This window comes from Phyllostomus hastatus, unplaced genomic scaffold, assembly GCF_019186645.2.
Source record: "Phyllostomus hastatus isolate PE091 unplaced genomic scaffold, TTU_PhHast_1.1 phas_scaffold_46, whole genome shotgun sequence".
Lineage (NCBI taxonomy): Eukaryota > Metazoa > Chordata > Mammalia > Chiroptera > Phyllostomidae > Phyllostomus > Phyllostomus hastatus.
The window spans coordinates 12,977,141-12,988,674 of NW_025334032.1; the positions used below are offsets into that span (position 1 = coordinate 12,977,141).

Consider the following 11,534-nt stretch of genomic DNA (forward strand, 5'->3'; position numbering starts at 1 on the left):
GATTTTGTTGTTTTATTTAACTTTAAACTGGGCAGCACAACACTTTTGTAAGCATTTCGTTTACATGAAGGGTACACCTATCCCATTCAACTCAAAGGTTAAGACTCACATTTATGAGTAAAATACCACGTAGAGAGAACCCATTAGTTTGGGCATATTGGATTACTAATTATTGGGAAAAAAAAACTAAATTCCTCCTTTTATTTATATTATATATATATATTTTTTTCCAGGGTAGGAAGGAAAAACTCAGAGAAGAGCTTTCTGGCTGAGAGAGAGGGAGAATAACGTTTACCTTTTCTTCTCCCATTCTATGCGAGATGGCTCAGGGTCTGAGAGATGGATGAAATCAAAAGGTCTCTGTTTTCTTTTCAGATAACTTGAGCCCTACCTATCTCCTCTGGTCTCTGTTCCTTCCCAGCATGTCCCTGCCTGAAGCCCAAATAGATTAAGGCAGGGACCGCCAAGTGCAGTTAATCCTACAGAATGGCTGCCGCTATTAGGCCAGGAGTTAAAAGGAAAATCTTGCAGGTCTTAACAACTGCAGTGATGTGAAATTTTAATCAGCCCCAATCTCAATCTCAAAAAAAGGCAGTCAATGAAATCTACCTTTGCCATATTATCTGCCACCAATGAGCAAGAACTGAACAGCTTTTCTTTCCTGCTTTAACCATCCCAGGCCACAAGTAGGGCTTTCATACTTTCTAATCCGAGTTTCCAAGTCTGTGTGGTTCTCACATAATAGCCAACAGCCTGGAGCAAGGGCCTCCGCTTCTACACCCTTTTCAGAGACGTGTCATTTCTAACATCAAGCTAATCTATATGTTGCCATGGCTTCACCCTTTATCTGCCTTTACATCTTATGAACTGCATGGATTTACCACATTATTTTTATCTGAAAGACAGAAAATGGTGGTTTTATTGCCATACAATCAGATTACTGCTGCTAGTTTCTCTATGCCTTTTTACCATACTTCAATCAAAAGGGATCAGTTTCTTTATACTCTGCCCTTGATTTACATTACATCTGTAAAGACCTAGTCCGAGTTGTAATCCCCTTATTAACTATGACCAGGGTTGATTTGCCTAAAAATAAAAGCAAATTGTGTCAGACCCTTTCACTTTGTTTTTGATTCGGAACTACAAAATGGATTACTAAAGAAATCTTCAGAGTTCACACGGCTAGTATAGTACTGAATTTAAAATGAGAATTAAACAAGTTAAACAGGGGAGCCATGTCAACGGTTTACATTTTCCATCATGGGAGATAGGCTGAATTGCTTATGTCTTTGTATTATTTGGCTTTAGAGAGACAATGAAGCCATAGGAATTTTTCCAAGCTGTTCGGAACACTGTCCCATTCGCTATCCATCCCTCTTTGCTTTTCTTATATTCCTCTCCTAGCCTCATTCTAATTTCTCCCCTAAAAAGTGATTGCGGGGTATGGAGTTCTTCCCTGAAAGAGCTAATTCCTAACTAGAAGCTTATAGTTGTATGGGTTCTGCATATTTTAATCAAAATATTTTAAACAGTTGAACACTCCTATTTAAGGCTCTACCCCTCTACACAAAGGGTGAGCTCATAAGCAAATCTATGTAGATGTATGATAAGTGACCTGAAAAACAGGCTCTTTATGTCAGCAGCAAATGAAGGCAGAGATTAAGCAGATAGGAGTACCATTTTAATCATTATTCTTCTTAGAAGAGCGCTTCTTTTTGTATAATTTGCAATGCAAGAGTTTAAAAATAAAGTTTTCATAAAATTGTAAAGGAATATCCTTCTTTAAATTTTTTTCTCTCTTGATGAGGATCTACAGTATTTCCTTCCCCCTCCACTCCTATTCCTATGACGAATCACGGCAGTCATGCTGGGATCTCAAACAGTTTTCTATTAGGAGAACACACAGGGAAATATTGCTCTAAGGTAGATGTTCATACTCAACCTCCTGGGAGCTACCTGAAGCATTTCAGGGGAAGGCCAAATAGTAAAGATTTAGTCGCTCCTTTTGCAATGTCAATTTGAAGGTAATTATTGTGGTATTGTGGGTGATCCACCAATTAAAAGACTTATCTCAGTAAATTTACAGATAAGAGGTTTTATAATAATTAATCAAACATACACATTATTATTTCAGCTGACTCTGTATGAGGAATCTATATCCATCTGTAGTGTGTGTGTGCATGTGTGTGTTAAACTGACCTGGAAATGATGCCCGATTCACCTGTCCTCATACTTTTTTTTAGCCTAGGAGTCAAAAACATTTAAGAATGTTGAAGTCATTTGCATTTCTTTGCATCCGTTGGACAAGTGTCAACAGCTATGCTTTGTGAAAGATTTAGAACCAAGGGCTTAACAAATCATCTTAACCTCCAGCTCCCATTTCTGAGGCTTAAAGTTGTAATTGCTGAGGTTAAAATGTGCAGTCCCTAGACACATGATTCCCAAATAAATTCTCTTCTGGTCTGAATGAAGGCTACCGAGCATATTGTGAGATATTGCTTTTGCTCCATCTTTGTGCTCTTTCTGGCTCAGTTGTCCTGGGGAACAACGACAGTCCATTACCTACAGTTTATCATCCTGACAAAACGTGAGGAATGTGGATGTGAAAGCACTAACAATTCCACCCCTGGCGCTTTGTGCTTTTTTCTCTCTATATTAAAACCGACAAGATTAACCCAAACGCAAACTGTGGAGCATAGTTCAAGGGGCTATTCAATCAGTGCTGAATGTGCATTTGTTTACCTACAAAAATAAGAATTTCAGACACAATGGAAGGCAGGCTGGCTTATATATGGTATTGAATAGACTGTTTAAACAGCACTATCCATTGTAGTTTATTTTATCAATCTCTGACAGGTCCGTATTTATTCTGAGCCTGACTGTGGTGGAGCCCATGTATTATAGGTTATCTGGACATTATCCGGCCATTCTTTTCTATAAAGCCAATCAATATCAGGAATTCAGTATTATGTGGGGAAAAATGACATGGGAAAAGCAAAATGCTTTGTTAACTAACTAGTATGTGATGCATAGGAAATAGCACCCATGGATATAAGAAATGAATCCTCAACTGAAATTTTCAACACTGACTAGTGTAATTCATTCTAGAATACCATACCAATACAAACTTTTCACTCTACAGTGAAACCAATATATTTTTTAAAAAGATAACTATTTTATTTGGCAAAGAAATCATGCTTGGAAAAAACTGTTCTACTGAAATGTTAATTAGAAATTCATGAAAACCAGGTTTGCTATTCTCTCTGAGGTAAAAAAAAAAAAAAGCTTAAACAACCTAAATGGCTTCAACTGACCCACCTCTATCAGAGCCTATGGATGCAATGTTAATAATCTAACAGAGCTACTGTTTCAGTATATAGAACTTCTTCCAACTACTGCAAAAACTCTCAGGGATGGGACCAGTGGACAATGTGATTAAAGTGGTATGGAGACAGTGAATTTTACAAATGATTTTCTGGATGCTCTATCTAAACAGCTGCTGTGTGCCCCCTATGTCCACCACCTGCTAAAAAAGCTGACCCCTGAATGAAACAAATCTAATTAATGATGGTTGCTTCATTACAAATGAATTGTTCCTCAGTTCATATGAACTGACTTGAAACTTCATTGCATTTGATTATCTTCCTGCCACATCACATTGACTAATAAACTTTTCCCTGGAAATATACAGGCAACTTCCCTCAAATAAAGTGACCCCTTGACAAGAAAGGTTTTTAGTCATTCCTCCAAGAAGAAATCTTTCTGATCCTTCAGGCTAGCATTCACAGCTACATACTTTGGTAAGTAGACCTTTTCCAGGGACCAATTACCCAGTCCTCCAAGCAAGCCATTATCTTGAGAACCATAATAGAAATTCTACTCTTAAGGACCGGAGCAATCAAGCCAACAGCAACATCAGCAGTACAAGGATGCAGGCTTCTTTCTCTAAAATGCAGGCCTCCAGTAGGTCTCTAAATCTGTGGCCACAGCTGGGAAAAACAGACTAATGCTAATCATCAGGACAGTCAGTAAATAGTCACCCCTACACACATTAGGAAAAGAAATATTAATGTCTAAACTTAACATTGAAATAATTATTGCTTTACCTTTTTTTCCAAGTATGTATTTTCTAATGCTCTTCCCAGAAACACAAACTAGTGGTTAATAAAGTAAAAATACACATAGAGCTGAACGGTGGAGGGGTGAATGAGGATTTCTTGACTAGATTTAAATAAAAACATTAAGTCCTGATGGGAAAAAAGTAAACTCCAAAAGACAGCCCGTCAGTGAAAGTGCAAAGTGGAGCTGAGCAGGCAGCCTGGGGAGAGAGGTGAGGGGCTGGCACCCCAAGCATTGTGCATGGAAGAGTGACCTCTGTAGGCACAAAGCAAGCACTGGCTGGCCTCCTCGCGGCTCCCCAAGCCCGGCTCCCCGCCCGCCTAGCCTGGGCACCGGCTGCTGCGAGCAGGTCCGAGCCCGGCGCTTTCTGGCACCACCTGGTGCCTACCGATTCGGTATCAGTGTAAAGATGTTACTAACATTAATTTTTCAGCAAATACAGCATCTTACACTAAAAAAAAAAAAAAATAAAGACGTCCATACTAGATCAAGCCACATGAAAGGAGATTGCATTAAGCAATTTTTGAAACATGAACAGTGTTGTTAAGTGCCACCTAGTACCATGCATAAACTTATCGGATTTACAGCTGGGATGCTTCTGACCCTTGTAATGGGGAATTCTTGGTTAGCTTGTTGGTGAATCTGAAATTGACCACTTTTAGAGGAGTGGATATATAATTTTTAAAATTAAGATGTGATTTCTAAACCAATCTTCCATCTCTTTACGCCTAAAATTCATTAGGCCATTGCTTTTGCTTCTTATCTCAAATGCTTACTCCGGGATCCAGCCAATGTCTCCATAGTTTCCCCAAGTTTCCCAAGGCTAAAATTTCATGATTCTGTAATATATTTCTGGCTGTGATTCAAAATATATCCCAAGAATGAGGTGATATACAATACTGAGTGCACAGATGACTAATTACGAGTTATTTAGGGATGGATCGCCTTTCCTAAATTCTAAATGTAACTATGGTGCTCACATTTGAAAGTTAATTTCCACGAGGCCTGGCTTTCTCCAGGCTGCACTTTTTGATAAAAGCCAGCCGGATCTAAGGATCCCATTCTCGTCCAGGTTCCCCAAGCTTGAAGGCTTTAGCTAGGGCCTTAAGCTTTCTCAGAAAGCTTCCTTACAATTAAGTCAGCTACACGGACCGCACAGAGTTCGGGGCCATTGGTTTAAAAACCAAGGGAGAGACCGACGTGCAGAGGGTTCTCCAGGAAAGGCCAAGGCCCGATTCCCGGGCGGAGAGCAGAGGGCTCGCCTCCGGAGTTCTTCCGCGGAGCTGGCGAGCTCTCCGAGAACTGTCTGGCTGGTGAGACACCGCGGAGACGCGCTTGCTCCAGGGTGCTATAGACGGCCCTGGGACACAGGCTCCCTTCTCTGGGGTATGCCTCACTGCCCCGAGCCCCGTCCCCGCCCGCCCCCGGTCTCAGGCCGTGCTCCTCGGGGGTGCAGCATCCCCTCCTCTCTCCAGAGCCCGGCAGCCCCTACGCGCCTGCCTGCCCCGTTTGTGCCCTTGTTCTCCATCCTCCAGAAGAAATAAGGGTCAGACATTGCCATCAGATACCTACGCGGACCAGACACCAGAGCCTCCAGGGGCTTTTTAGCGTCGGTGAGCTCAAGGGGGAAGGGAGGTGGGGGTGGTGCTCCTTCGGGCTGGCGCTCCCGCTGGAAGGCCGAGCCAGAAGACTCTACCAAGTGTAATGTGGCGTGGACCGGGGACGGGGATCTAGGAAGGGAGCGGGTAATACCGAGATTCCATAATCAGGCTCTGAGTTTCCACGGCCCAACCCTTCCTCCCGTACGAACCGCGCGGCACCGCAGACCCGGGTGTGAGGGTGATTGCGGATACCACTTACTTGGAGTTCGAGGAATTCCAGTAGATGGGCTCTAAAACTATCGATCTGGAAATCGCACTTCTGCATAAAACCATCAAAACTCCCCAGCAGTACTTCCACACGGAGTCTCTCCTCGCAGCCATGGCCAAAACGCTTCCAGCCCCGCGCACTCGGGGCGGCGGAGGGACGGGGCGCGGGCCGGAAGCCCCAATCCTCCAGGAAGAAAAGGGGGAAACCGCAGGCAGCTCCGGGGCGCGCCGAGCAGCTCCAGTGGTCGCGGAAGCCAGGAGCGTTCTCTTTGGACCTCTCAGGGCGAGAGGCGGGAGCGCACACGCGGGGCGCGGCGGCGCGGCGGGCTCGGGGCTCCAGGTCGCCGCGCCGGACCCAGCTCGAACCGCCCACTCCCGTGCGGCTCCAGGGTGCCGGGAGCGGGTCTGCAGAGAGGGCGCGTGGCCGGGACACAAAAGCGGAGAGACGACTAGGCACGGGCGGCAAGCGCTGCGTCCGGAGCGGGGCCGTCCCGCACTATAGATCCAGGAGGGTGGGCAGCGGCCCGAGCGCACAGGCGCCGAGTCGACACGGTTCCATGTCCCGGAGCTCGGAGCGGTGAGGGATGTCTCTGGGAGCGCGGGAGCCTCCTTACTCCTCGCGGCTCCCAGCCTGCAGAGCAGGCAGGCTTGTCTCGGTCCTAGCCACGGGCGCCGGACGCGCGCGAGCCTTTGTGCGCGGAAGAGGCACCAAGACCCGCTCTGCGAGCGGCTACTCTAACCAGCCGGCACCACTGCCCTTGCAGAGGAGAGTCAGCGCACCCAGCCCGCTGTCAGAGCACTATAAACGCGGGACCCCGCCCCACACAGCTCAGCCCATTGGTCCTCCGTACAGCAACCACGCGTTGGTTGGGCAGCTGCACCGTCGGTCATTCGCCCGGGTCAGACATTGGGTGCCGCTAGGCGGGGCGCCGGCTGACAGGTGAGCTCCGCCCTTGGCCCTTGGGCGGCGGCGCGAGCGTAGCTGAGGAGTCCGCGAAGGAGAGGGGCGTTTGTGCGGCGTTAGGCCCTGGAGTGGCGGGGCAGGGTTGCGGAGAGGGACCCCCGAGTAGGAAAGGGGATGGCACGATGCCACCTGTCCTCGCTCTCCGGACGCGACTTTATTGCACGGAAAGTGTCCTAACTTTGAAAGAGGGACAACGTCGAGGGCGAAACTTTCCCTGCAGAGTCAAAGGCACTGCATTTCCCAGTGTGTCTTCCTCCTTTGAATAAAATGTCCCCTCTGCACGGTTAAACTCACACCCCGCACGTGCACCCTACCAGGTCTCTTAAGTGATGGGTTTGAGACATGATTTTGGTACCAAACATCTGCTGGGGACCAACCTAAGTCAACGGAGCCAGGAGATGTAAAATGACTCCAAGGGACGAGGCGCTGGCGGGGCAGTAAATATTGAGGCGCGTGGACGTCCTGGCCCCTCAATCTTCGTGCCTTGCTTAGCACAAAGACACCACTTCTTGCCAGTGCCGCCCGCATGCCGCGGGAACTTATTCTTAATTAGCCTCCGAGACACACTCACTCTTCCCCAAGGTGACGGTGAATGTAAGGGTGACGCTATCACATAGTGCCCAAACGAAGAGGTGGCAGGATTTCTTCTTGTGTTCTTGGTGAAGTGCTTTTCCAAAGAGCAACTTGGGTGAACGCCACCTTGTCCATCGCTTCCACGGACCCACAGCGCCCACTAGCGGCCAGCTTGACATCTCTGCGAGCGAGAGCACATGGTCTACCCAACCCAGACCCAAGTCTCCCCCTCCCCCAATCTAATCACACAGAAAAGTCCAAAGGAGACTCTTAAGGGACCAGCAGCAGAACACAGCTGAAATAAGACACAGTACAAATGTACAGCTTAGTTAAAAAAAAATAAGTATGCCGTATATCCACAACATGCTTTAAAAAACCCCAAACCCCGTCTACTACAGGATTTAATGATTCAGACGTGAACCGGGCAGTATTCCTGCAATTGTATTTCTTTGCCCAAATTATTCGCTAAGCTAAATTTGAGAATTTCCTCATTTAGACACTAGTTTTCTTTTCCTGCTCTTGTTTTTTTAACAACTTTTGGAGATTTCATGGTGTATTAAGTATTCGGTTTTTGAAACAAATTAACGTACATTGTGTAAAAACTTGTGGACTACTATAAGATCGAAAAACCTTTAGGAAACACGAGGTTGTGAATACACTTACATTATTCCAAGCTGATCTTTATAAGAGAAAACTTTATATTCCTCAGTTGCAAATTTTAAATAAGCCTCCAACTTGAGGAAATAATTTTTTACAAAGACTCAAAGGCAGTAAATGATTCGAAGCCATCAGCAGATTCGCAGAGGACCAAACAAAAAAAACCTAGGAAGGGGCAGGCAATATTACTCATTAATTTCAAAGGGTTAAAAAAGTCTTAAATAAGTAAAACATTTAAGGAATTCATTTAAATTTTATTATAAAGCCAGCTTAGGGATTTTTTATAAGAACTAAAACTGAGTGTTATCTCAGTATCAAACTTACATAGTAACCTTCAAGTTGTGACCTCTCCTCTTAGCTCCTATACCCTTTTCAACTAGAGGAAACAAAGGAAATTTGCAGTGTCTTAAAATAACCATGACTTCCATTTTTAGTAAATCAGATAATTTTCATATCCACAGCATTTTACCTTGGGAAAAATATACACACATGGTAAAAATCGCTGCCTATTTTTGACCAAAAAATAAAATCCCACAAGAGATTTCTATTGTGTGGTTTTAGTATGTGAACATGCATCAACTTACTTTCAGTAAATATGTAATAATTAGCTGTTGAGACTATGTGAAAAGCATCGAGTAGCAACGTCAGGTTGCTAATGCTCCACTGCTGTTGAGTAATTTTAGTAATTCAAACCATTACCTCAATCCATATTATCATGCCAGACCAACTCCCCCACAACCCCTCCCCCCAAAAAAATGTTGTACTAGTTATGTACAAAACACAAAGTGGAATTTTAAAGCATTCCAACCCAAAAAGAATCAAGCACATTAGTCCGATATTTCTTTGTATTTGGACTTCACTTTACAATTATTGGTTACTTTTGAAAACCTGTGATATACCAGCACATAATTAACCCATCAGAAGTAAGTTTTATCACAGGAAGTTACTTTAAACTATTTCTAGAGTTCTGAAATAAGTTTCTAAAAGTCAGATTAATAAAAAATTTGGGAATTTGAGTCAATTATAAAAATTTATAACTATAAACTTAAGTAAATGTCAAGTGGTAAATGTTTAATTCCAGCTTATAAAACCAGAGAGCAAATCAACCTTACTAATATTTCTGCTGATCTTTTAATTCTGGATCATGTGCTGATCTTTAGAACTTAGGTTTCCTACATACTCCTTGAATGGTAATCTATCCATTCCAATATGTACTTCAAGAGATATCTTTAACATAACTTCTGTAAAAACAAAACCAAAGCCTTACCTAAATGTAACATTACTGAAAAAAAATTTCTGAAATTTTATGTACATGATTAAATGTTGTTCAAGCCATGAATTTTCTATGTAGCTGAGTCTCTACTAAAACTGTATTTTGTTTCCTGGCATTGCATGCAGTTTATTTCATGCAAGTCCCATTTTTAGAACCCTTCTGCAAATCACATTTTGCTCAATTTACTAGGAAGACTTTTTGAACAGGTAGAAAATAAAACCCTTTCTTAGATCAACTTAGCCACTCCTACCCTATCTATCAGCTTCTAAAATTCGGATTACACATTGAAGTGTCTTAAATCTTATTTAAGAATTTGGTAGAAGTGTTACTGCATTGTTCCCTTGATCAAACAAAAAATTCCCCCCTTTGGGAAACTTAATGACAGCTCATACCTTATAGACAACATATTCCTTATGAAACCAAAGTAACATTATTTCCCACTATAGTAGTCATTTAAATCTCGAGCCCCATCATTGCTTTTACATTATTAATGCAAAAGCAGCACATGGGGAAAGAATAGTTATTGCTCCAACTATCTTGGGCACCTGGCGTGAAACTTCATTTCCTTATTTGCAAACCAACAGGTTTAGAAGACCAACCAAACTCCAGTCACTATTCCAAATGAGCTTAGGTAGTTTGGTGGAGATACATGTGTAAATACCTAGCCATGTAGTTTTGACCCTATCACCGGATTGTAATACTTCGAATTCTCTAAAGAACATTTCCACTTTATGGACTGACACAGACATACTGTCTACTCTAAAAAGTTAAATGCTGCTCCAACAGAGGTGGCATTCCTGGCAGCAGTCATTAGATAATGGATCTCCTAAAATGGGTCTATAAAATAACTTCTGCTCCCACTTTAACCCACCTTACAGTAAGATATTCAACAGCATTTAGAACCAGCTGCAATTATATATTCTTTATGTTGTCATTTATTTAGTCCCTAGTGAAAACCTGGAAAGTGAAGGAAATAATCGTATCTAAATGTATATGAAGTACAAACCCATTTTACCCTAACACCAATAATGCCAGATTTAATCATCAACAGTACCCCAATCTTAGAAAATACACTGAGATACTATTGAACACACACACACACCTTTGCCTGAGTAATAGTGAAACTGCTGGGCTGGTGAATGTGCACTTTTTAACTTACTAGCTTCAGAGAAAGACTAAAGAAATATGTATAAAAAATGCTGCTTGAACATCCTCTCATCAACCACGGAGGACGCAGGAAAATAACCTCCCCCCCCCCCCCAAAGACTTCCAATGAAGTTCAATCACACATGCACACCCTTTTGATACTGAGTCATCTGTTTTCTCCTTCCAGTGTTTCCTAGCTGCAAATCAGTTACTCTAGTACACATACACAATATATTAGACCAGGTGACAAATCTGCTACAAAATGTGTAATGAAAACCTAAACCTTCTAGGTTACTGCACCACTAGCAATTCTGAGATTATTGACAACTTAATTTAAAATATTGGAGTAAAATAGCATAAACAACAAAATAGCAAAGGAATCAAGACAATTAATGGCAAGTTAAGTGAGAAAGTTGGACCTACTACTTAGGCTTTCAACACTCATTCTGTATTTCTAGAGTGAAGTCCTTAATTTCTTTTACTTTCAGTGGTCTTTTCAGATCTTTTCACTAATTAATAGCACTGTTATTTGAATGCATGTAAGGCTACTGGAGGGAGTGATAGGCCTCAATAATTAAGATACCCTGGTCTTCCGAATTTCTCATGGCCAAGGAATACAATACAGTCGAATGGTTCTGGGTGTAGAGGAACAAAAAACAGAACTAAAAACAGTTCTAGTTAATAATAAAAGCTTAGGAGAAATTTAAAGTGACAAATGGAGGATCATTAATATAAAATGAAGCATTAGAAATGATATAGAGTTCAATTAGCCAGAATTTTATGCTTATTTTACTTCATAAAATGAAAAAGCACAAAGCCACTGAAAATTCTTAAGGTACTGGTGGCCACACAAAAAAAGCTATGTACATATATTAGCACAAGTAAATGACTCAGTATTTTAACTGAGAGCAGAAATGGCCTAAATTGCTACATA

The 11,534-nt window shown here is 42.6% G+C and overlaps 1 protein-coding gene across 1 annotated transcript in view; it reads right to left on the reverse strand.

Moving 5' to 3' along the window:
* The window catches only part of EFNB2 (ephrin B2), a 50,401-nt gene extending 43,686 nt beyond the window's left edge, over nt 1-6,715 (reverse strand). Inside the window, exon 1 of the mRNA XM_045821492.1 lies at nt 5,980-6,715. Within this exon, the coding sequence (XP_045677448.1) occupies nt 5,980-6,101 (122 nt within the window). The 5' untranslated portion in view covers nt 6,102-6,715. The remainder of the gene's footprint in view (nt 1-5,979) is intronic.
* Nucleotides 6,716-11,534: the final 4,819 nt, after the last annotated feature.